Source organism: Zonotrichia albicollis, chromosome 18 (assembly GCF_047830755.1).
Source record: "Zonotrichia albicollis isolate bZonAlb1 chromosome 18, bZonAlb1.hap1, whole genome shotgun sequence".
NCBI classification, from domain to species: domain Eukaryota; kingdom Metazoa; phylum Chordata; class Aves; order Passeriformes; family Passerellidae; genus Zonotrichia; species Zonotrichia albicollis.
In genome coordinates, this window is record NC_133836.1 from 9,865,155 (window position 1) to 9,888,797 (window position 23,643).

At 60.0% G+C, this 23,643-nt stretch overlaps 3 protein-coding genes and 1 long non-coding RNA gene across 6 annotated transcripts; 1 reads left to right on the forward strand and 3 right to left on the reverse strand.

The window, feature by feature from the left end:
• Positions 1–1,016: 1,016 nt before the first annotated feature.
• On the reverse strand, positions 1,017–4,035 carry LOC141731134 (uncharacterized). The gene is made up of 2 exons (XR_012583059.1): positions 3,414–4,035; positions 1,017–1,131 (listed from the first exon to the last, which is right to left on the reverse strand). It is a non-coding gene; the product is annotated as an uncharacterized LOC141731134 (long non-coding RNA).
• Positions 4,036–4,199: 164 nt separating this feature from the next.
• LHX5 (LIM homeobox 5) lies at positions 4,200–11,080 on the forward strand. 3 transcript variants are annotated; one of them, XM_074554108.1, is made up of 6 exons: positions 4,200–4,500; positions 6,110–6,333; positions 6,853–7,038; positions 7,446–7,723; positions 8,770–8,935; positions 9,894–11,080. In XM_074554108.1, exons 1-6 carry the CDS (start codon positions 4,328–4,330, stop codon positions 10,259–10,261), a joined length of 1,395 nt encoding a protein of 464 aa, XP_074410209.1. In that variant the 5' UTR covers positions 4,200–4,327; the 3' UTR covers positions 10,262–11,080. The 3 variants fall into 3 exon arrangements, with proteins under 3 accessions (XP_074410209.1, XP_074410211.1, XP_074410212.1); XM_074554110.1 differs by having other exon boundaries at positions 4,201–4,500; positions 6,985–7,038; XM_074554111.1 differs by lacking the exon at positions 6,853–7,038 and having other exon boundaries at positions 4,201–4,500.
• On the reverse strand, positions 9,950–17,885 carry SDSL (serine dehydratase like). Its single transcript, XM_074554113.1, has 9 exons — positions 17,711–17,885; positions 16,993–17,146; positions 16,487–16,681; positions 16,346–16,385; positions 16,116–16,255; positions 15,808–15,896; positions 15,442–15,669; positions 15,240–15,364; positions 9,950–14,264 (listed from the first exon to the last, which is right to left on the reverse strand). Exons 3-9 carry the CDS (start codon positions 16,661–16,663, stop codon positions 14,071–14,073), a joined length of 993 nt encoding a protein of 330 aa, XP_074410214.1. The 5' UTR covers positions 16,664–16,681; positions 16,993–17,146; positions 17,711–17,885; the 3' UTR covers positions 9,950–14,070.
• Positions 17,886–19,251: 1,366 nt separating this feature from the next.
• Positions 19,252–23,623, reverse strand: PLBD2 (phospholipase B domain containing 2). Its single transcript, XM_074554106.1, has 12 exons — positions 23,318–23,623; positions 23,099–23,192; positions 22,859–23,017; positions 22,353–22,453; positions 21,746–21,960; positions 21,578–21,672; positions 21,347–21,507; positions 20,729–20,824; positions 20,371–20,442; positions 20,119–20,271; positions 19,841–20,003; positions 19,252–19,732 (listed from the first exon to the last, which is right to left on the reverse strand). Exons 1-12 carry the CDS (start codon positions 23,578–23,580, stop codon positions 19,565–19,567), a joined length of 1,740 nt encoding a protein of 579 aa, XP_074410207.1. The 5' UTR covers positions 23,581–23,623; the 3' UTR covers positions 19,252–19,564.
• Positions 23,624–23,643: the final 20 nt, after the last annotated feature.

A 23,643-nucleotide genomic window follows, 5' to 3' on the forward strand; every position in this document is an offset into this window, starting at 1 on the left:
CTTTTTCACACCCCCCACCGCTGCTGGCGGTTCCAGCAGCACCGAGGGCAGCGAGGAGCTGGGGCATCCCCGGGCACCTTCCCGGGCCCCTTTTCGGGCTGGGGAGGAGGAGGAGAAGGAGAAGGAGCCGCGGGTGGGGGGCGTGGGGGCTGCGGGGGCTTTGTGCGGGCCGGGGGGGGCGCATTGTTCACTCGCTGTGCACGCCCGCACTCACACTCACGCTCACACTCACCTCGTGTCCCCCCCCGCCCCAATAACACGGAAATTTCCATGTCCCAGCTGCCTTCCCCTTTTAACCTTGGTATTAATTTAGGACGGATCTTTTTAAACAGCCCTGTAATGCATTCAGACGCTGCTGGAGGTTTATCTTTTTTTTTTTTTCCTTTTTTTTTTCCTTTTTTTTTTTTTTTTTTTGTACCGTGGGTTATATTTACACCCAAAACAAAATAATTACACTTTTGTTGGCGAGAGAAAGCTGGTGATTAGACTGTGGCTCTTTGCAGCAAACCCTTTCTCAGTGGTACACCAGGACAATTTTTCACGGCTGGGTGAAATCAGACGCGGGAGGTAATGAATCCTGTGAGCTATTTAAATTTACAATTTGTAACGCAGTCACTCAGAAACGCCTATGGCCCGGCGAGGAGATGCTTGCTGGGTTTGTTTAATGTTAAAACCTGCCCCGTCCCCGCTCTTACCAGGAGAAAGGAGGGGAGCGCGGGGGAGCGGCCCCGCGGAGCAGCGCGGAGAGCAGCGGAGCCGCCGCCTCCCTCCCACCGTGCCCGGCTCGGCATCCTCGGCATCCTCGACCCCGCCGTGATCACCGCCTACAACCCCAAAAATAGTTGGGAAAATCTACGGAGTCGGCGGCGGAGCATCCGAACAGATAGATAATTAATTACAAAACACAGGGGGAATATGCAAACCGCGTATTACAAATTCTACAGGGCTTAACTGATTGGAAACAGATTATTATCTTGTTTGTCTTTTGTCTGTTTCACTTATCCCTCTGCCGTCTGTTGTGTTGTAAGTTGATACACTTTATTCTTGAAAGGGGATTTTTTTTTTCCTTTAATAATATAGTAAATTCCATCAACATCTTGTATAAGCGACGCTGCTTCTCCACGCATTACCCTGTTAAAACACAAAAGGTTTATTAGTTACATATAGGCGGTCTTATGGGCCCTGAATTACCATCTGTTACCGTGGGGGAATGTGGCTGGGGGGAGTTTCTTGGGGCTCGGGGTGTCTTTTCCCCTTGGATTTATTTATTTATTCCTCGACTTTCAAACGAAAAAGGAGCCGGGGGCGGCCGCGGGGAGCTGGGGACGGGGTGGGGGTCCCCGGGTGGGGGTGGAGGGGACAGAGGGTGGAGGGACAGAGGACGGGGAGGGGGTGAGTGGGCACAAACAGAGCGCGGGTGCCGCTCCCGCAGCCAGCACGGGGTGTCCATACAGCCAGATTATCCATGGGTTATCCATAGGGTACAGCCGCGCTCCGCTCTCGGTGTCGGCCCTGGGCAGCCCTGCCCGGGACACGCGTGTGCCCGCGGCTCTCCAGCCCCTCGACACCCCGGCCGTGCCCGACCGGGGCCTGCCCGGTGCTCCCGATGCCCTGACCCCGCTGCCGTGCTGGATCCTGCCCCGAAATCCGTGGAGGATGCGCTGGGAGAGGGCCCCGCAAATCCCGCACATCCCCGAACATCCCGTACATCCCCGTACATCCCTGCACATCCCAAATTCCCCAGGAGCGCTCCGGGAATGCCGCAAACTTGGGCAGAGCCCGCGGGAGCGCGGCCGCGATCGGCCCCGGGTCCGGTCCCTCCTCCTCCTTCCCGTGCCTTCGATTTCTTGCCCGTTTCTCCCCTTTTAAACTCGCTGCAGTTTTCATTTCCTTTCTTCTCTCTTCCGTGGCTTTTTCTCCTTCTTTCTTTGTTTTCTTTTCTTCCTCCTCTTCTTCCTTTCTCCCTCTCTCTGGTGCTTTTCCTTCGCCCTTTCCTTTTGGTTTCCATTCTTTTCTATTCTAGCCGTTCTTTCTGTATTTTTATATCTTTCCTCCGTTTATTTTTCCTTTTCCCTTCTTTTTCCTTCATTTTCCCCCCATCTTCTTCCTTGCCTTCTTTATTTCTGCGTAATTTTTTTTCGTTCATTTATTTCTTCTTTCTTTACTTCTTTGCCTTTCTCTTTTTTTCTTCCTTTTTCTGCGGTTTTCCTCTGTCTCTTCTTAGTTCCTTCCTTTTTCGTTTCCGTTAATTTATTTTTCCTCATTCTCTCTCTCTCTTTTCCTTTCCCTTTCTCTATCCCTTTTTGTCCTGCATACATTTTCTCCATTTCCTCCTGCGCTTTTTCTCTTTTTATTTCTCTTTTCCTTCTCTTTTATTTTTCCTCCCCGAATCTCTTCTCTGTGAGTATTTTCTCATTTCGATTCCCCCTCTTTCCACAAATATCCCTACCTACAAAACCTGCTCCACTTCCCTCCGATGGAGGATTTGTTGAGATTTTTACATGGGGCTTTTCTAGGTCTTTTTTTGTTGTTGTTGTGTGGGTTTTTTGGGGGGTATTTTGCCACTACCAGGAGAATTTTACCAGCAGCAGGAAGCTCCAAAGCCAAGGGTTATTTCGGGCCAGAGCGGGGGAAAATAATTTTTTTTTAAGTATATATTTTTAATATAAAAATACAGGGATTGTGGTTATAGGAAATGAAGGGGAATGGGAAGGAATGCTCGGCCTTCACCTGCCACGCCGCTTTCCTCCTCCTCCTCCTGCTTCCCTCACGGCCGGACCCCAACCCGAAACCCGCGGGGAGCGGAGGCAGCGCTGCCCCGGCCCCAGGATGGATTTTCCTCCCCAAACCCTCGGGGAAGGGAGGCAGCGCTGCCCCGGCCCTAGGATGGATTTTCCCCCCGAACCCCCCGAGCCCCGGCGCTGCCCCGTCCCTGCCGCGGGGTCTCGGCTCCACCGCACCTGGAATTAAAGAGAAATCTCAGTGTGGGAGGGGGCGCGGCCGCCGCCCCCCGGGACTGCCCGGCCCCGCTCCCCCCGCGGGGCCCGGGGACAAAGCCGGGGAGCTCGGGGGGGCCGCATACCTCCGGGGGAACTTTTCATGTGCTCCGCTGCGGGAAGGAGCCCCCGGCCCCCTCCCCATCCCCTCCCCCGCCCAAATCGATCCCCCCCTCTTCTTTCTCCCACTTGTTGCTCTTGCAGACAAAAGCTTCCCTTCCCCTCGATCGAAACGAAATAAAACCCCAAAAAACAGGTGATGCTCTCGCCCTGAGCAACTCGGGACCCCGCAACTCCTCCCCGAGCATCCCTTGAACAGAAACGAATGCAAATTAAAATAAAAATTAAAGGAAAAAACAGCGGGCCAGCGGATTTTCGGCCTTGCCCCCCCGGCCCCCCAGCCAGGTGCGTACTCACTTCGCGGCCCAGGTACAAGCCACCCTCAACAATAGAGGCGCGTTGTTTTTTTCCCTCTGTGCCAAGCACAAGGCTGGAGCCAATTTAGATATGCTATAAATTAAGAGGTTACCATGGTTACCCCCCAACCATTGGCCGCATCCCGGGTGACGCTGCCCTCGGCGTCACCAAATCTGAATAAGGATGCGCGAATTACTAAGGCGGGGGACAAAGCTGGCGATGGGGACAGCATGAGAGTGGCGGCGCGGCGGCGGCGGAGCACAGCGAGGCACCGGGGCTGCCGGCTGCTCGGGGGGGTTCATGCTGGACCCCTCCCGCTGCCGCAGAGCCCAGCAGCAGCGCGGCCGCCGCTCCGCCGCCTCCCGGGCCGCTCCGCACGCACCCACCGAGCCCGATTTCGGGGGCTGCTCGGTGCTGTTGTTGTTGTTGTTGTTATTTCTCGGGGGTGGTTTGGATTATTCTTGGGGGGGGCATCGTTTTTTCCCTGCCGCCGTCGTCGAGGCTCCGGAGAGAAGAGGGGGAAGAACTTGACAGCCGCCCCGCTGCCCTCCCCTGAATTTTTTGTTGTTCCTTTTTCTGTATTTTGTTAGTTTTTGTTTTATTTCGTTCGGGTTTTATTTTCTTTTGGGTTTATTTTTTTTAAATTTTGTATTTTATTTTTATTCTCCTTTATTTTAATTTATTTCATTTCTTTTCATTTAATTTCATTTAATTTTAATTTTTTTTCCTGCCTTTTTTTTTCTATTTTATTTTATTTTTCCATTCTTTCCCCCCGCTTTTTTTTTTGTTTGTTTTTTGGGGGGGATTTTTTTTGTTTCTTTGGTTTTTTGGTTTTTATTCTTTTTTTGCCGCCGCCGTGTGCCGGCGCGGGGCTGGCTTCTCCTTTTGAGCGTCTCCATCCCCCGGCGGAGGTTATGATGGTGCATTGTGCGGGCTGCGAGAGGCCCATTTTGGACCGCTTCCTGCTGAACGTCTTGGACAGGGCATGGCACATCAAATGCGTCCAGTGCTGCGAGTGCAAGTGCAACCTCACCGAGAAATGCTTCTCCAGGGAAGGGAAACTCTACTGCAAAAATGACTTTTTCAGGTGAGTCCTCACCCCCACCCCAGCGGAGGGAGAGGAGCTCAGGGAGTTTTGGGGAGCTCAGGGGGTCCTCTCCTGTCCCTCCCTGCTTCGTGTGCCGGGGGAGCCCCGGGGGGATCCGGCGGCCGCTGCTGCAGCCCGAGGAGGGGGCGGCGAGGCTGCGCCCCCTCCCCATCTCCCCACACCTTTCCCCGCATCTCCGCCGCTGCCCCCGCCCGTCCCGTGGCGCGGGGTGACACCGGGCACCGGCCTGGCATCCCCAGCTCCCCCGGCCCCGCAGGCCCCGCTGGAAGCGGTGCCCAAATTCCCCCCCCGGGACCCCGCACCTTAAACGCCCCTAATGAGCGCGATAAGGCCGGGAGGGAATTAGGGGCCGGCGAGGCAAAGGGGGGCCGTGACTTATGGCTCCTAATGCTGGCACTACATCAACGTCACGGCCGGCAGCGACACGGGCACCGCTGGGGCCGCGGCCCGAGGGAACGGGGGACCCTGCGTGGGCACCCCGGGCCTGGCAGCCCTCGGGGACAGTCCCTGCTCCCAATTCTGCGAGCGGATTTTTTGTTTCTGTGAGGGTTTTTGTTTGTTTTGGAGGTTGGTTTTATTTTTTCCTTGTTTGTTTTTTTCTTTTCTCTTGTATCGTTATCTTTTTTGTTTGTTCGGTTGGTTTGCGGGGCTTTGTTGGAATTTTTTTGTTGTTGTTTTATTTTGCTGTGGGTTTTATGTTTTGTTCTTGTTGTTTCTTTTTTTATTATTATTTTTTGGTGGGGATTTGGGTTTTGTTTTGTGGGGTTTGTGGCAGGTTTTGGTTGTTTGGTTTTGTCTCTTTTTTTTCTTTTATTTTCTTTTTTTTTTTTTTTTTCTTTCCCTTGGGAGATTGTTCCCAGCCGATTCGGATTCCCTGGATTTTTCTTTTAATTTTAAAAAAATCTTCTAGGGGAAAAAAAAAAAAAACCAACAACAAAATCACACCTAAACCCAGACCCGCTCTGGGAAGGAAAGGAAAACCGGAGATTTACAAAGCACTCTTCCCGACCTGAAAAAACTCCCTCTCGGGTTGGGGAGGGGAGCGGATGGGGGATTTGGGACCATGGGACGCTTTGGGGAGCGCAGCTCCCTCCTCCGCCGCCCGTTGTTCCGATCCCCGCACCCGGCGCTCCTTTTCCCGTCTCTCCGGCCGTGATCAGCCCCATTTTCGGGGATTTTCAGGCCGGAGCCCCGGGAAGCACCGGCTGAAACGAAATCCTGCCCTGCAAAGTGCGGGGGGACCCCGGCCGCTCTCCCCTCCCGAGCGTCCCTTCTGGGGCCAAACCCGTGCGAGGATGTTCGTGCATGTCCCCTGCGCCTGGGGACACCCCAAACCCGCGCTGTGTCCGCAGCCCGGCCCCAGGGCTGGCGGGGATGAAGGCTCTCCTCATCCTCGCCCCGCAGGTGCGGTTCGCCCGTTCCCCCAAATCTTCCATGGGGACAATGGAGGAAATTCCCCCGGTGCTGGAGGAGCGGGGCTCCCGCGGGGGTTTGGGGAGGGGGGATCGGTGCAGAGCACACACACAGCCCCCGCCGCAGCCCGTCCTGCCCGGGGCTCCAGCTCTTCTCGCTTCTCTCCCCTTCCCAGGAGGTTTGGTACCAAATGCGCCGGCTGCTCCCAAGGGATCTCTCCCAGCGACCTCGTCCGGAAAGCCCGGAATAAAGTGTTCCACCTGAACTGTTTCACCTGCATGGTGTGCAACAAGCAGCTCTCCACGGGCGAGGAACTCTATATCATCGACGAGAACAAATTTGTTTGCAAAGAGGATTATTTGAACTCTCCCAGTTTGAAGGAAGGCAGCCTCAACTCAGGTACGAGCGGCTCAGCCCGCCCAACGCTCCGTTCTCGCCGTCGGGCAGGAGGTTTGGATGTGTGGGGTGAGGGGTCGGCCCGACCCCGGGTAATCCCGGTACCGGTACCGGCAGGAGGGACAGCGCCGAGAGCGCCGGGCGCAAGCCCCGAGCTGCCCGTACCTCCCGGTGGAGGCGCCCCCCGGCCGGGCAGGACGTTCGGATTGGGCTCTCTACATTTGTGGGGTGAGGGGCTGCACCCCGCAGCCCGTCGGGGGAGGGAGCGATGCGGATGAAAGGCTCGGAGCGGGTGGAAGCCCCGGTGACGCCCCCGTGGGACGCGGACACGCGTGGGGTGCGCTCACCGCCTCAGCCGCGGCTCTGCTGATCCAGCGGGGCTGAGGGGCGGAGGGGGCCGCGATCTCCCCCCCAGGGCTGCCCTGGGAGCCCCCCACTCACTCCCTCCGTCCCCAGAACCCCCTGAGAACGTGCCCGCTCCCCCCGCGCCGCGGGCCTGATGCTTCGCCTCCTTTCACCCAGAGGCAAAGCTCCCATTTGACTTCCTTGGAAGCTGTCTCTGCGTCAGGAGAGCAGGGCCAGGCCCCCTCCTGCTGTCCCAGCCATGCCGGGCGCCCCTGCTCACCCCCTTCCGTGGGCTCTCTCTCCGTCCAGCACCCGGGGCCGGATCCTGCCACGCCAGTCAGTGGGGCCGCTGCTGTGAGCGAGGCGAGTAGAGCTTGGCCTTGGGGGGTGCTGGCTGCAGGGTCCCGGGGGGAACACGGGGCCTGGGGGCGGGGGGGTGAGCCAGGCTGGACACAGAGACCGGGGGGCTCCCCGAACCCCCACAGGGCCCGGCTGCGTTTTTCCCGGCGCGGGGATAGAGGGGGAGCGCGGGGGCAGCGCGGGCATGGGGGGCACCCCCTGCCCAGCTCCCCTCGCAGGGCTGGAGCGGTGCCCGGTGGTGTTTGGTGTTGGGGGAGATGCTTTAGGGGGGCAGAGGCTGTCTGCACCCCTCGCTGCTCTCCAGCACCCCCCAACCCCTCTCCGGGCAAGCAGAGGGGGACAGGAGAGGGGGGTCAATGTGTCCCCGAAGTCATCCACCCCCCCCTTTCCTCTCTGGGTCTCCTTTACAGTGTCCTCATGTACAGACAGGAGTTTGTCCCCGGATCTCCAGGACCCCATGCAGGACGACACCAAGGAAACGGACAACTCGACCTCGTCGGACAAGGAGACCACCAACAACGAGAACGAGGAGCAGAACTCGGGCACCAAGCGGAGGGGGCCCCGCACCACCATTAAAGCCAAGCAGCTGGAGACCCTCAAAGCCGCCTTCGCCGCCACCCCCAAACCCACCCGCCACATCCGGGAGCAGCTGGCCCAGGAGACCGGCCTCAACATGAGAGTGATCCAGGTGGGACAGACAGACTGACGGGGGGGCACAGGGGTTGCCGGGGGGGGGCACAGGGGGTCCCGGGGGGAGCCCGGACGGTTCCAGAGTGAGAACGGGCCAACCCCATTTGTGACAGTGGGAACGGGCCAACTCCGTTTGTCCCTTCCAGCGCCACCTCAAACCCACCCTGCAGCCCCCCCACGCTCTCGTGGGTGAGCGGGGATCCCCCAGCCGTGGGAAGGGATGGAACACGAGGTGTTTCATGCCCAAAACGCGGGGCCGAGCAGGATTCCCGACGTGCCGGGAGATGGATGCTCCAGCTTTGCATCCACCGCGCTCTGCAGGCAGCCGGCACTTGCTCACCGCGCTGCCCCCGTGAAGAAAATCCCTGCGGAAATGTAGGGATTAATGGGCTTTAATAGAGGCATTAATAGGGGAGGACTCTCCGGCTTTGCCGGCAGCAGAGCTGCGATTCCCGGCTCCCGGCAGAGCGGAGCACGAGTCCCGCAGGAGCGCGCTGTGCCCGTCCCCCCGCGCTGCCCCATCCCGGGGGAGTCAGACAATAATCCAGGCGCCCCACCAGGCTCCTGAGGCGAGCGGTTCCGGAGAAGCAATGCCCGTGGAGAGGCGGCCACATCTCCCCTTTCCCTTTTATTCCCATCCTCACCGCGGGCTGTTCTGAATCCCGGCCTGCTGCCGCAGGTGCTCATCCCCCTGCTCCCGCTTGCTGCCTGCTCCTGCCACGATCCAGATCCCCTTTTTCCTTCCCACGTTTCCTCCCTTCTTTCCCCTATCCATAGGGGAAATTTCCCTCTCCTGCATTTTCCAGCTGCAGGGGCAGAGAGGTTGAGGGTGTGCAGCTGCGGGAAGGAGGAGCAGGATTTTAAATAACCTGGTTATTTGCGGTGTCCCCATGTACTTTTTGAGCAGCAGCAGGAAAGGGGGTGGGTGTTGATTAAAAAAAAAAACAAACAGATATTGGAAAAGCCGTGTGGGTGCAAGATGGTGACCCAGAGGGGTCCCTGCTCGCCCACCCGCGCTGGGCACTGACCCCAGCCCTGCCGCAGGTGTGGTTCCAGAACCGTCGGTCCAAGGAGAGGCGGATGAAGCAGCTGAGCGCGCTGGGCGCCCGCCGGCACGCGTTCTTCCGCAGCCCCCGCAGGATGCGGCCCCTCGGCGGCCGCCTCGACGAGTCCGAGATGCTCGGCTCTACGCCCTACACCTACTACGGAGGTGAGGGACCGTCCCTGCCCTGTCCCCTCCTGTCCTTTGTTCCTCCCATCCCGTTCCCCGCGGCTCTCCCCTTTCACACGCGTGCCCGGCCCCACGCACCCCACGCCCCCCCCGGCATTGCGGGGCCCCTCTCCCGCGAACAAAGCCCCAGCTGCGGGGCTTTTGTCCCCCTTTCAGGCCGCATTTGCTGCAATTACCTCGCGGGCCCGCAGCATATGGAGGGTCAGTGCGGGCCGGCCGCCCCCGCTGCCCCGGCGGCCCCGCAGAGCCCCCCCAAAATCTGCGCTTTCAAAACCTCCCATCTGACCAGCGGCTTTCCAGGCACCCTTGTTGCCCTGCAGTTAGTTTCCAGATCCCTTCCAAGCTACTTAAACGCCCATATTAATTCCACATTTTATATATACTTTAATGTATTTTCCTAATATATATATATATATTAATGTATTTTTCCTATTATATATATATTAGTGTATTTTTCCTATTATATATACATTTTAATGTATTTTTCCCCATTACATATAATTTCCCCAATGTACATATATATTTTCTCATTATATACATTTTCCCCGTTTTATATTTATTTTTGCTCATTCTGTTTATATCTATATTTTCCACATTCCCCTTTTTATATACATATATATAAATATATGCACGTTATTTTTTCTCCATTAATTAAACAACACTGAGCCCATTTTCTCGGCCCTTTCACCTCTCCCAGCCCGAATTCACTGCCCTCCCTCACCCCAAAGAGAGGGTAATAGAGAGGATGGGCAAAGAGAGGATGATGGGCAGTGCAGCTCTTAGGACGGGTTTATTCCTCTCAGGTTGGATTTAAATCCCACCCGCCCTTGGGGTCCCCGTTTGGGAGCCAGCAGAGCGTTTTGGAGGGGACAACAAGGGTTTGGGGCTCAGAGGGATTTCGGGAGACCCAATCCATTCATTTTTCCCCTCCCCACAGATTACCAAGGTGACTACTACGGGCCGGGAGGCAACTATGACTTTTTCCCCCACGGGCCGCCCTCCCAAGCCCAGTCCCCGGCCGACTCCAGCTACCTTCAGAACTCAGGACCCGGCTCCACACCCCTGGGACCCTTGGAGCCCCCCCTAAGCGGACACCACTCCTCAGAAAACCAAAGGTACACGGATATGATCTCGCACCCCGACACCCCCAGCCCCGAGCCGGGCATGACGGGCTCGCTGCACCCCATTCCTGGCGAGGTCTTCAGCGGGGGGCCCAGCCCTCCCTTCTCCATGTCCAGCAATAGCGGCTACAGCGGGGCTCTGTCGCACCCCAACCCGGAGCTCAGCGAGGCGGCGGTGTGGTAGGCCCGGCCCGGGCACGCGTGTGCGTGTGTGCAGGGGGCAGAAAAGCCCCCCTGGTCCCCCCAGCCCACGCGTGTCCCCTCCTCGCCCACAGCGGGGGCTCCCCCGCCGATGCCCGAGCGCATCGCGGCATCTCCGCCCGCCCTCCCCATCCCGCACCCCGGGAGCTTGGGGCCACCCCGCTACCTCCCCCCTCCCGGCAGCTGCCCCCCGAGGCTTTCTGGGGGGCGGTGAGGGGTGCCCAGCCCTGCAGAGCCCGCCGGAGCCGGCCCAGCGCCTCTCGGACCAAAGCTGAACTCGCCTGGACACGGGTCCCGCACCGGGGGAGGGGCTGCGGCAGGGCTGCCCCTGCTCATTAGCGTCCTTTTTAATTATCCCCCACCACAGCAAGGGGGGAATGGGGAATAACAGGAATAACCCCCCCGTGGCCCCTCCCTGGCCTCGTTTTTATTGTTCCCGTTTCACCCCCGAGGGGAAGGTGGGTTTGGAGCCGGATTTTGGAGCGGTGGGGACGATGGGGCTGAGCGGGGCCAGGCCCCAGTGGCTGGCTGAGATTTGGCTCCCACGTGGTGGAACAGACACCAGAAACAGGAAAAATCCACAACAACAACAACAAAATAAAACCCCAAACAAACAATAAACCCCCGAACTAAACCAAGCCAAGCACAGCAGCAGAAATTTCACCCGAGCCTCGACGCCGAGTCCCGCCCCAACGATTCCCAGAGGCTCCGCCAATTTAAGGATGTATTATAGTTTTTGCTTCTAGTTTCTTTATTTTGTATAAAGGAGAAACAAATAAAGTATGTTTTTGTGTTTACTGATTATTTATTGTACTTTAGTCATCGGAGGCTCCGAATTTTTTCTATTTTGAAGGCAGGGAGGGGATGGCGCCGGGGAGGGGGGTGAGAGCATAGAGAGAGGGGGGGAATAAAAGGAAGGAGAATGGAAAAGGAAAGAAAAAAAAAAGTTGTTTTCTGAAAGCGTCGTGGGTTTCCTGTCCCCGCTGCCTCTTGCGGAGGCTGTTAGTGTGAATGGCTCTTGTTGTTCGATGTGAATAAAAAACCTTTTAGTTACCTACTGTTCGGTCACCTGGTCCCTTTCATTTTACTTTATTTGGATTTGTTTTAACACAAGCCCGTGAGGAACGCTGGCCGGGCTCCCCCAGCGCTGCCCTGGGTGAGGGATGTGCACCTGCACAAGGTGATGCTGCTGCATCCCCATCCCTCCCCAGTGCCCCCCAGTCCCACAGCTCCCCGGCACTGGGAAGGGGCACATTACCCAGCTCAGACAGCACAATGCACAATTTCCTTCTCTTGGGGGGCACCCAAGGACCTCCCAGAGCAGCCCCAATAGGGGACACCCCAAGTTGGGGTTCAGCAGCGCCAGCAGCAGCTTTTGCCCCATTTTCCCTGTGGGATCTCCTCCCCAGCACCCCAGCTGTCTCCCCTTCTCTCCTCCTTTCTACCCCTTCAGATATAAAAATAAGAAGTCCCAGGCAGGCTGCAGCTCTGAACTAATATTTAAAATGCAAAATCATGGCAGAGTTTTTCACCCCCCCCCCCCACCACCAGCCCCCCTGCTCCTTGTCTTGCAGTAAAACGATATAAACAGAATAAATTACCTTCCCTTGCTGGCTTACCAGAGTCCCTCTCTCCTGACCTGAATTTTAAGTCCTGGCTCGGTTGTAGCAGGGAGCAGCGATGATTTATGGAAAGCCAGCCACAGCTCTGCATATTTTCTCTGTTCAGCCAAGTGCTGGAATTTATCCTTCCTGTGCCATTACTGGCATTAATAACGGGGTGGCCAAGGAGCCTCACTGAGCCCCCTCAGGCAGGAGCTGGGGCCAGCACAGACATTGGGGTTCCCTCACCCCCATCTCCAGGAAAAACACCTTCACCCCTTTTCCCAAAAGGGGAAACTGAGGCAGGAGCACAGCTGGCAGCTCCAGCACTCCCAGGCTGTCAGTGTTAGCAGGCAATGAGGAATTTTCATAAGGGCAGGGTGATGTGTTAGTAAATAACCCACTCACAGCATCATTTTGGGGAGTAAAAAATGGTGAATCACTGGGTGAACACTGGATATTATTACTATTATTATTATTTTATTATTAATTCAGAATTCAAGGCATGGAGCTGAGGGTTGGTTTTAGGCTGCTGGGACACCCCAGGAGAGAGACCTGGGTGAGGCCTGGGCAGAGGAGGCTGCAGGAGGGATGGGGGTGATGCTCCAAGCTCCCAGAGGATGGGACCCAGCAGGAGCAGCCATCCAAGCAGGGAAGATCCCAAGGAACAATCCCCTGGCACAGAGCAGCTCTGCAGCTCCGAGCTGGGTGCAGGACCCCAACCCGGGGTCCCATCAGCCCAGGAAGGCAGCACACTCAGGATTCCTGCCTGTCCCCAGCTGCAGAGTGACACAGGTCACCCTTAGGGGTGTCCCAGGCACATCCAAACCCCCAGCTGGCTCCCAGGTGAAGGCAAGGAGAGGGAAATCTCCTCACTGGGTCACCCCAAACCCCCCATTCTGCCTGTACCTACCCCAGCAATGACCCTTCTGTGCTGAGGAATCACCATGGGGAGCTCCTGACTGCCCTGACTCCCCCTCAAACAGAATAATGGGAATAAATTCCTCCTAAAAGCTATTCCATTTTGTTTTTCTTTTCTTTTCCTGACCTTCTTGCCTTTTTTTTTTTTTGGGAAGGGGGAAGGTCTGCAGAAGGTGGAAAGTAATCAGGTTTTGGACCTGGGATAAAAAATAGCCCGAGTAGGTTGGGCTGACTCCCTATAATTAATAGTGTGCCTCGTAATAGGATTCTCCAGCCTTCGGTGCTCCCTGGAAACACCTTTTTACATAAGGTATTGCTCACGATGGAGTGGCAGAGCTGTGATTTATGGGGGTTTGGCCTCCACCGAGCACCTGGGAAGGTGCAGGGCAGGGGCTGAGGCAGGGAGGGGTTTCAGGTCAGGATTTGTGGGGAGATGTGGGCGAGCTGCTCCTGGGGCTGGCACCCTCCTGCTGCAAAGGGAGGAGGATGAGAGGGGTTGGGGAAAGCAAAATGCTCCTCTCCCTGCCCAACGCACGGGGCACAGGCTCAGCAGGGGAACCGCACCAGCAAAATCACCCGGAATGGGAGGAAGGAAAGGGGAGAAAAGCTGGGAGGACACAAAAAGAACCCCAGGAGGCGCCACAGCAAAGGGCTAAAGGCAAACACAGCGCTACAGAGAGAGCAGGAAAGCCTGGGGGAAAGAAAGAACAGGGAAAAGAGTGGGATGGAGGAAAAAAGGGGATCTTAGGGGGTCTAGGATGGGGTACATCCCCTCCGCATGTCAGAGCACCTCGGAGCCGGCGGGTGTTAAACCCGGCCGGGGATTCCCGCGGATAAATCACCCTAACAAGAGCTCTGTTCTCGTCTGGCCACAGCCAACGTGGCAGGAACGGGAGAGGATTGTAATAATTAATAATCATTACAATAATAATGCATAAAGACAGTAGCACAGTAATTAGTCAGAGAGGGAGCGTTTGCTAATTGAGGTGGAGAGCTGCAGCCTGGGGAGAAGCAGAGGGAGGGAGGAGAGGGGCACAGGAGAATACCTGGCACGTCCCAGGGGAAAAATGGGATGTGTGGGGGGCCCAGTCCCCCCTCAGCACAGGCACCACCCCCGTGCCTCAGTTTCTCCCTCCCTGCATGAGCGCTGCTTGCTGTAAAAAGCTGCATGAGGAGCCCCGCGTTCCCAAGCTTTATTTCTGTTCTTTGGGAAGGAAAGCGAGCCGAGCGCTCCAGGCGGGCTCTGCCGCACGCCGCGCCCTGCCCGGTGTCACTGCAGCCCCAGCTGGCTCTGCAGGGCCCGCAGCCGGCCCGTGTGGATGTTGCTGCCGCCGCACACCACGAGCAGCACGGGGCGCAGCGGGCTCGGCAGCCGCCCCTCGCTCTGCAGCCGCTGCAGCCGCCCCGAGTACAGCACGGCCAGGGGGGCTCCGCACGCCGGCTCCACCAGCGCCCGCTCGTCATCTGCGGGGACACAGCGGGACATGGGGCTCGCACCCAGGGACAGCTCGCCCGGCATCCGGGGGCCCCAAGGTCCGGAGGTGTCCCCGTCACCCTGACCTCAGTGTCCCCAGGGTCCAATGGTGTCCCTGTCACCCTGACCTCAGCGGTCCCCAGTGCCCGGCAGTGTCTCTGCCACCCGGATCCTGGCAGTGTCTCTGACACCCTGACCCCAGTGGTGTCCCTGACACCCTGACCTCAGCAGCCCAGCAGTGTCCCTGTCACCCCAACCCCAGGCTCCGGCGGTGTCCCTGTTACCCTGATCCCAGCAACCCCCAGGGTCCGGCGCTGTCCCTGTCACTCCCGACCCCAGTGGTGTCCCTGTCACCCTGACCCCAGAGTCCAACGGTGCCCCTGTCACCCCGCCCCCAGAGATGTCTCTGTCACCCCAACCCCAGTGTCCCCAGTGCCCAGTGGTGTCCCTGTCACCCAGATCCTGGCAGTGTCTCTGTCATCCTGACCCCAGTGTCCCCAGGGTCTGGTGGTGTCCCTGTCACCCCAACCCCAACGCCCAGCATTGTCCCTGTCACCCTGACCCCAGAGCCCCCAGTGCCCAGTGATGTCCCTATCACCCTGACCCCAGTGTCCCCAGTGCCTGGCAGTGTCCCTGTCACCACCCCAACCCCAGCATCTAGCAGTGTCCCTGTCACCCTCACCCCAGTACCCCCAGAGCTTGGCAGTGACCCTGCCACCCCGACCTCAGAGACCCCAGAGCTCGGTAGTGTCCCTGTCACCCTGACCCCAGGCTCCGACGGTGTCCCTGTCACCCTGATCCCAGCAATCCCCAGGGTCCGGCGCTGTGCCTGTCGCTCCCGACCTCGGCGGTGTCCCTGTCACCCTGCCCCCAGCAGTGTCCCTGTCACCCTGACCCCAATGCCCCCAGGCTTGGCAGTGTCCCTGTCACCCTGGCCCCGGCCGTGTCCCTGTCACCCCGCTCACCCAGGAACTGCTGCACAGCCCTCACGGCCTCCTCGTCCTGCACCACCTGCGAGATCACCTGGCACTCCCGGGCACATTCCAGCGCCCGCGCCGCCACCGTCTTGGCTCCCAGGCAGGTGGCCACGCTGAGACACAGGGACAATGTGGTCAAGGTGAGGACACCGGCGAGCCCTGCCAGCTCCCTGCACGCCCGGCTGCTCACCTGGTGATGTCGGGCAGGGTGACGAGCCGGCCGGCCTTGAGCGCCTCGTGGAAGCTGTGAGCGCCCAGCGTCTCGGCGGCGATGACGGGGACATCCTGCCAGCCCACCTGCTGCAGGCCGGCCACCACCCCGGCCAGCAGCCCCCCGCCACCCACCGCCACCACGATGGCGCCTGGCTTCTCCTCCAGAGAGTCCTTCAGCTCCCGGACCAGGCTGGCATGACCCTCCCTGCAGGGGCAGGGACGGGAGGATGCAGCCCGGGGGCTTCCCAGGGATGGGGACAGGAGCTGAGGATGCAGCCCAGGGGCTCCCCTGGGTCCCAGGGATGGGGACAGGGGACAGGAGCTGAGCCCTGGCAGCACTCACCACACCAAGGGGTGGTCGAAGGGGGGGATGATGACCCAGCCCTCTGTCTTAGCCAGCTCCTGAGCTCTGCTATTGGCATCATCCCACACCTGGTGAGGGCAAGGGGGACTCAGCCGGGCTCCACAGAGCCCTCACAACCCCGGGTGGGTCCCTTGTCCCTGCAGGGCTGGGGGACACCAGAACGGGTGAGGGCTCTCAGGGTGACCCTGCTGCGATGCAGGGGATGCAGGAAGGTGACATTTCGGGATGGGCTTTGCACCAATGAGCAGCTGAGGTCTGGACCCCCCCAGACCCCAATTTGGGGGTACCTTGCCGTAGACCTCGACAGTGGCCCCCAGTTCCTGCAGCTTGTGCACGGCGGTGGGGCCGCTGCTGCTGGGCACCACCACGGTGATGGGCATCGCCAGCTCCCGCGCCGCCAGCGCCGCCGCCAGCCCCGCGTTCCCTCCTGCCCAAAGGGAGGGGGCTCAGCCGCGGCTCGGCCCCCCCGCACGTCCCCACATCCCCCAGGAGCGTCCCCAGCTCGGGGTGGCGTTACCTGAGGAGCAGACGAAGTGGCGGCAGCCCTTCCTGGCAGCCTGAAAGGAGGAGAGGAACAGGGGAGGGGGCGGCTGTGTGACCGCACTGTGCCCCCCGCGAGGGCAGCAGCACCCCCCGCACACCCCGTGCCCACACTCACAGCCTGGCACAGGTGCCCGATGCCCCGGATCTTGAAGGATCCCGAGGGCTGGACGTTCTCCATCTTCATGAAGACCTTGGTGCCCGCGGCCTTGGAGAGGGACAGGCTCTCCAGGACGGGTGTGACGATGTGGAAGGGCTTCTGGGGCTTCTGGCCCCCGGCCGGCTGGGCTGCCATGGCCTGGCAGGGGATGCTCTGCCAGGGACAGGCGGTGGAGTCACCAGCTGCTCCGATAAGGACAGGGCTGTCCCCAGTGTCCCCTCCCGTCTCTAGGATGCAGCAGCTCTCCCTGGAGGATCCCAGCACAGGCTGTGCCACCCCCTCCTGCACCCTGGCGGTGTCCCCAGCCCCGGTGTCCCCAGGTGCACAGCTTGGCCTGTCCCCAGGCTGGGGTTACCTGCTTGTGCCATGGCCTGTCCCCAGGCTGGGATTACCTGCTGTCCTGGGGGATGTCCCCAGGCTGGGATTACCTGCTGTGCCATGGGCTGTCCCCAGGCTGGGGTTACCTGCTGTCCCGGGAGATGTCCCTGCTTGTCCTCACCCACACACAGAGGGACAGGTGACGTCTGAGGGGCCGTGCCGCTGTCCCCAGGTCGCCGTGCTCAGTCAAGTAGGGGGCAGGGCTCGGACATTGCCCTGGCGTTCGCTGTTTGCTCAGCCCTGGGCGGGTTTTACAGCCGGTGACCCGTGGGGACAAACACGTGTGGCCCTGCCAGCTCTCACATGCCCTGAGACGGGATGTGGGCTCCCAGGAGATCGGGGAAGAGGAGAGGCAGCTCACAAATGAGTTTGGGGGCCCTCAAGGGTTTGCACTGGGTATTATCTGGTCCACACAAAAACATGTACCAGCAGATTTTAGGATTTTTGCCCTGGTGTAGCCAGGGCAGCCTGCACACCCCAAACCCCAGCCAGAATTCCTCTCATTGCCTCCAAACAGCCATCACACCCCTCTGCTCACCCTGCCAAGCCCCACCCCATGGCAGCCCTTCGATCCTCTCCCAGGTTCCCATCTCCAGCTGGGTGAGACCCCCGGGATGAGCCCCCCATCCAGCTGGCCATGTGGGCACCCCATGGACGAAGATCCCTTAGGGAGGGGCTGTCCAAAGTGACCCAGGCAGGGGCTGGCCCAGACCCAAGGCCCAGCAGCCCCCAGGCAGAGCAGGCAGAGCCCCCTCCCTCCCTCTGGGACCCCTCCTTGTCACCCAGCCCTGGTAAAAGTCCTACCTCTGCTCGGAGGGGCTGGTTCTGTGCACAGCAGGCAGGGAGGAAGAGGAGGGTGGGATCTGGAGGAAGGGCGAGCCCTGGCCTGCAGCCCCGCAGCCGCATGAGGCTCCTCTGTGGTTCTTGGCAAGCTGGAGCAGCCTGGAAGCAGAGGGCACAAGGAGTCCTGAGGGAGAGACACAACTGGCACCAACACAGGCCAAACTGGGAGCACTGGGAGCCCCACAGTGTGCCAGCTCTGCCCCAGTGCCAGGCACACAGAAGTGAAAACACAACATGGGATTTCAGTGCCCTGACCCAAATTGGGCTGCAAACCTCCCCAGAGCAGCAGTGCTGGCAGGCAGAGAGCAGGGACAGAGCTCTGGGGCTGCCCCGCTCCTCATGGGGCTGAGCTTTGGGGCCAACAGAACATCCCTGGGCTCCTGAGAGCAGCCCAGAGTGCAGCACTGCCCCTCTGCAGGACCACACTGCTTTTGGAACACAGGGGAAATGAGGAGGATTTCCTGAATAGGGGCACTGAGGGGACACAGCTCCAGTCCCTCTGGGGCCTTTGGAGTGACCCCCTCACCTCACACAGCCGCTTCCATGAGGGTGGGACAGCAGCAGGAGCCTGTCCCAGCTCACAGGGGTGAGGCTGGAGACCCCCTTGGGAGGACACCCCACATCCCAGCTCAGCCCCGGGTGCTCCAGGGTCCCTTTGCACCCCATACGCACCTCCCTGTGCCTGTCCTGCTCCCCTTGGCTCCATCCCTACCATGAGGAGGGCATGCCAGGCTGTCACCTGCTCACTTCCCTTGGCCAGCGTCCCTGGCTGACACTGTGGCAGCAGCTGGGATAGTTTTTAACAACTTTTTGTTTGTTTTTCCATGTTTAAGGAAACAAAAAAAGGGAATCAGCAACACTGTGGCATTTCCAGCATGGCCTGTTCCTCTTTGCTGCTCAAGAAGGAACCTCCCCATATGTCTGGGGAAACTGAGGCACAGGGAGCCCAAAAGCAGCCCCCCCACCATGGGGACACAGGCTTACCTGCAATCTGTCCCAGCACAGCAGGGCACAGACACCCCACCTTCCCCAGGGCACCCATGCCAGTTTTTGGGGGGCCAGCACCCCAACAGCCCAGAGCTGCTCCCTCTCACCCCCCTGCAGCCCCCAGGGCCCCCCAGCCCCGGTGGGAACCCAGTGCCTTCAAAGCTCTGCCGAGGCACAGCTCATTAATCCCCCAGTAATGACCTCGTTATTCCTAACGAGCCAGAGCGGATCAAGGGAGCTGCCTAAGAGGATTTTGCAGCTTTTGGGGACGGGGCACACAGGTGCCAGAGGAGAGGAACACAAAAGGCAGGATGAGGATGGTCTCCCACTCCTGGGGGGTGAGAGTGGGGCTCCCCCATCCCACAGCAGAGAGCCCTGCACAGCCTGCACCCCAAAAGTCTCACTGGGCACAGGCCATCCCACCAGCAGAGGAGATCACCCTGTTAATGGGGAGGGGGCAAGACCCCTGAGTGAGCCCAGCCCTAACAAAGCCACCAGAGAGCCTCAGCAGAGGGCAAAGCACAGCCACCAGCACAGAGCACTTTATTATTTACCACAGCCAAACCAGCTCACTGCCCTCCTGTCCACACTGGGGGCGAGCCCCAGCCTCCCAGGATGCCCCTTTTCCAGGGAGAGCCCCCCAAACCAGGCATCAGCACCCAGGGAAGAGCCTGGAGAGCCCCACAGCAGGGAGGGGACACACTGGGCTTGTGCAGCACAGCCAGGACCCCCAGAGGCAGAAAGAACAGGGGGGACCCTGTTGACAGGGCTGAAACGCCTCAGAGGGATCCCCCACAGGACAGATGGACGGACAGGACCAGCGCCTGCTCAGTCCCAGTGGACCTTGACTGGGGGGAAGGTCCAGAGGTCGGGGTGGCCCATGTGGAGCAGGGAGCTGCAGGGGGACGTGCTCCAGCGGAAGGGTGGCACGTCATCCCACGCGGGGCCGCTGACTGCCACCAGCCCGAAGGTGGGCACCATGCCCGAGGAGGTGACCTGCAGAGGGGACACGGAGCAGGGCAGCGAGTCAGCACTGGGCACAGACAGGCTGCACAGCCCCAAAGGAGCCCCTGTGGGGTGGGCAGGGCTGCCTGGCGGGCACACCTTCATGTCGATGCCGCCGTGGCAGCGCTGGCGCAGGGCGGGGAAGGGGTAGGTGCCGTTGGCAGGGTTGAGGTCAGAGCGGGCAGAGATGGCGTTCTCAGCGTTCTGGGGGGGGTCACAGCCCCTGCACCGCGACAGGGGGTCCTGCAGGTAGTTGTTGGACCTGCAGAGGGAGGGGACAGAGCCCAGTGAAGACACAGAAAAACCCCACAGATCACAGAAAATCCCATGGGGGAAGTTCCTCAGGGAATTCCAGGTGTGGGGTGCCCAGCACACACCGCATCAGGCGGATCATGGAGTCCAGGTCATGGACCTGCGTCTGGTTCCGGCGGAAGATCTGGGCACGAGGGTTCTTGTCATAGGTGAACCAGTCACCGTATTTCCTCACCAGCTCCAGGTTCCCACTGGTATTGAAGATCTGCTCGAAGTACCTGGGGAGGGGGAACCCAGCAAGCTGGCACCAAGGGGGTGTAAGGTGGGCACTGCTGCCTCTCCTTCCAGGGCAGGCCCCAGGGAGGGATGGCACTCACGGCACGTTGTAGCTGGCCCAGTAGCCCTGCTGGTACAGCAGCTTTGTCTGGTCAGCCACCACCACCAGGCCCCTGTGCTGGGAGAAAGAGCATTGGTCAGAGCAGAGGGGGAAAAGTCACTGGGGATAGTGGGAGGCATGCTGGGCTGGGGGGAACACACACTGGGGGTCCCCACCACCGCCAGCGGTGCTGGGCACCCATCATCTCAGTACCAGCACCCCAGAGCATTTAGCCACAGACAGGCCCCACTGCCCTGTGACCATCCACTGGGCTGGGCAGGCACCACCCTCAGAGCTTTCCCAAATGCACAGGGATGGAGAGGAGACAGCAGGGCTCAGGGAGGAATGGAGCCACTCACGGGATCTGCTCCAGCACGGTCAGCACGCCTGGCGGCGGGCTCGCTCTGCCCGGTGTGAAGGCATTGTAGTCCACCACCATCCACTGGTTGTTGTACCTGGCATGGAGAGCAAGGAATGCATCCCTCTGGCAGCCTGGGCACCCTCCATGCCATCCCACTGATGCCTTAAGTTTTAGCTTTTCTATTTTTCAGATTGTGTAGTTCGGACCTTCATATCAGGGGATGGTGAACTCTCTTTATAGAGCAGGGAGACAAAACAATTCCTTCTCTATCTAGGGACCAAGGACAAATGATCCAAATCTCAGGCCCAAGAGCATAAACAACGGCAGAATGAAGACAGAAAAACAAGAAGGATGGCACTTCATAACCTAAAGATCTAAGTGGACAATTAACTCCAAGATGCAAATGGAGCAGAACTGATCAAAGTGAGAGACCCCGTGAGTGGTCGTGCATTTTGTGACCATTTTGGTTCATCCTGGGTGCAGCCCTGGCTGAGATCTTGTGCTGCCCAACATGCATCCATTGAGGCTTTTAATAAATCCCTGCTTTATTCTTTACCCCTGTTGAGCCTCCCCAAGGCCCCAGCATCCCTCCAGGCCCCACTCCCAGCCCACTCACGTGCCGCTGTTGAAGCGCTGGAACACCGCAGCCCACTCGGGCCCGCTACGGGCCAGCCTGTTGGCCACGATGTTCCTCAGCCACTCCAGCACGCTGCCCCGGGGCTCCAGGTACTTCCACAGGGCCGGGTTGTTGTTGCCAATGGTGGTTTCCAGCGTGACCTGCAGGGCAGGGAGCGATGGGGAGGGCAGCAGGGCCGGGGAGAGGTGCAGGAGGAGCAGCCCCACTCACCAACCCGCTGCTGAGGATGTAGAAGTCATCCATGGAGAAGATGGTGCCGGGGTAGGAGGAGAACACCTGGACGCTCCCAGGGATCTGGGACTTGCCTGCAGGGGGGATGCAGAGTGTCAGAGGGGGGCTATGAGGTGCAGCCCCCCCAGCCCAGCCCAGCCCACGCACCGCCGGCCGAGGCACGGAAGGGCAGCGTGTACTTCTTGACGATGCGCAGCATGGCCTGGTAGGAGGTCCAGGTGTCGTGGGCCACCAGCAGGTCCCGCTGGCCTGGCAGCAGCTTCACCAGGGCCGAGCAGGAGCCCGAGCCCAGCACACGCTGAGGGGAGGAGCGGTTCAGGGCAGACTCCAGGTCCTCCAGGTCACCCCCCAGCTGCAGCAGCCTGGGGGCAAGCAAGGCATAAAATGTCAGGTGAGGGGTGCCCCAGGCCTGGAGCTGAGCTGGCTCAGAGCTCTCTGTCTGTCTGTCCATCTCCATCACACCCCAGGGCAGGCGCTTGTGCTGGCAGCACCTGGTAGCATGAGCAGGGAGGAAAGGGGGAGCACTGAGGCAGGGGCTGTGGGAGGAACCCATCACCCATCCCCATGGCGTGGGGAAGAGGACAACCTGCCTTAGCTCCGACCTGCCCCAGCAGCAGAAGACAAATGCCCAGAAAAGGTGGACCTGGAGTAGAACTGGCTGCTCCTGAACATGGAGAAATTGTCCCCACAGCACTCCAAACCCCGGGACTCCAAACCCTCCCCCACTCTCCCCCAGCTCTGAGAAGGAGCTTACAGGAAGCCAAAGGGTGCCAGGGTGATCCTGCCCCTGGGGAAGTCCAGGCGCCCGTTGTAGCTGTCCTCCAGTCCCTTCAGCTGCAGCAGGGCCAGGCGCACCTGGGGACAGGGGACAGAGCTGGCACTGGCTCCTGTGGGGAGGCAGGCTGAGAGGTTTTGGGGGACAGGCTCCCTCATTGCCCCAGGGGACAGAGCACATCAGTTGGGTCTCAGTGCTGCTGCAGAGGTACGGGGGGGAAGTGTCACTGTCAGCAAGGTCATGACTCAGCACCCACAGCCGAGGGTGACAAAGCCACCTCCTGTGCACCCCAACTGCAGCATGCGAGGCTCTGGCGAGGAGAAAGTCACGAGTCACCTCTCCTCACCCCAGGAAGGAGCATGAGCACATCCCTGTCATCCCACCTGGAGCTGGGCCAGGACAGCTGGCTGCCCTGTGCTGTGCTCTGGGTAAAAGGCCCAGGAGGACCCAGGGGGGCTCCCCTGGTGGGGGCTCCCCATCCTCACCTGGTGCCAGTACTCGGTGTCCTGCCCTTTCTCCATCTGCTCCTCCATCCAGGCCAGGTTGGCCTCCAGATAGCTGCGCAGCTTCTGGCAGTACTCGCTCTCATACTTGAAGGGGCCGCAGTAGCCCACCATGGTGTTCATCCAGTGCATGTACATCAGCTGGGGACAGGGCAGGCTGTCACCGCCGGGGACAGCCCGGGAGCCACCCAGGGCACGCGTTCCTGGACGGGTCCCCCTTACCTGCTCGGTGACGGCAGCCTCGGCGAGCCCGGCGGCGTAGGCCTGCAGGCTGTCATTGTACGAGGCGTTGGTGGCCACCTCCAGGAAGGCCCAGCTGTGGGGACACGGCCACGGGGGTCACGGGCACGGCTGGGACGGGGCACCCCACCCACCACGGCTCCCCCGCGGCCACCCCATCCCCGCTCAGCCCTGTCCCGTCCGGTCCGGCCCGCGTCATACCCGACGTGCGGGATGCGGTCATCGAGGCTGGCCCAAGCGACAGCAGCGGGGTGGCGGCCGGGGAGGACGCGCAGTCGCTCGGAGCCGGGCTCCAGCAGCACGGAGACATTGCGGGGCACCGGGGACGGGGCTGCGCCGGCCGGGACGGCGGAGAGCAGCGGGGAGAGGAGCGGGGAGAGGAGCGAGGAGAGCAGCGGGGACAGCAGCGGGGACAGCAGCGGGGACAGCAGCGAAGCCAAAAGCAGCGCCCCCGGAGCCGCCATGGCGGGGACACCGAGGGGCGGGGCCAGGGAGGGGCCACGCCCCATCAGCACTGGCGCGTGTGA

Excerpts from the sequence above, each read along its gene's own strand:
- SDSL (XM_074554113.1), bottom strand. The coding sequence starts at position 16,663 with ATGGCAGCCCAGCCGGCCGGGGGCCAGAAGCCCCAGAAGCCCTTCCAC. Across the intron at positions 15,670-15,807 it reads TTCGACCACCCCTTGGTGTG|GGAGGGTCATGCCAGCCTGG; the intron begins GTGAGTGCTGCC and ends CTGCCCCTGCAG. Across the intron at positions 14,265-15,239 it reads GGCTGTGCAGCAGTTCCTGG|ATGACGAGCGGGCGCTGGTG; the intron begins GTGAGCGGGGTG and ends GTGTCCCCGCAG.
- PLBD2 (XM_074554106.1), bottom strand. The coding sequence starts at position 23,580 with ATGGCGGCTCCGGGGGCGCTGCTTTTGGCTTCGCTGCTGTCCCCGCTG. Across the intron at positions 20,825-21,346 it reads CAGCGCTTCAACAGCGGCAC|GTACAACAACCAGTGGATGG; the intron begins GTGAGTGGGCTG and ends TCTCCATGCCAG. Across the intron at positions 20,272-20,370 it reads TGGGCCAGCTACAACGTGCC|GTACTTCGAGCAGATCTTCA; the intron begins GTGAGTGCCATC and ends CCCCCTCCCCAG.
- LHX5 (XM_074554108.1), top strand. The coding sequence starts at position 4,328 with ATGATGGTGCATTGTGCGGGCTGCGAGAGGCCCATTTTGGACCGCTTC. Across the intron at positions 6,334-6,852 it reads GGAAGGCAGCCTCAACTCAG|AGGCAAAGCTCCCATTTGAC; the intron begins GTACGAGCGGCT and ends CCTTTCACCCAG. Across the intron at positions 7,039-7,445 it reads GGGCCGCTGCTGTGAGCGAG|TGTCCTCATGTACAGACAGG; the intron begins GCGAGTAGAGCT and ends TCTCCTTTACAG.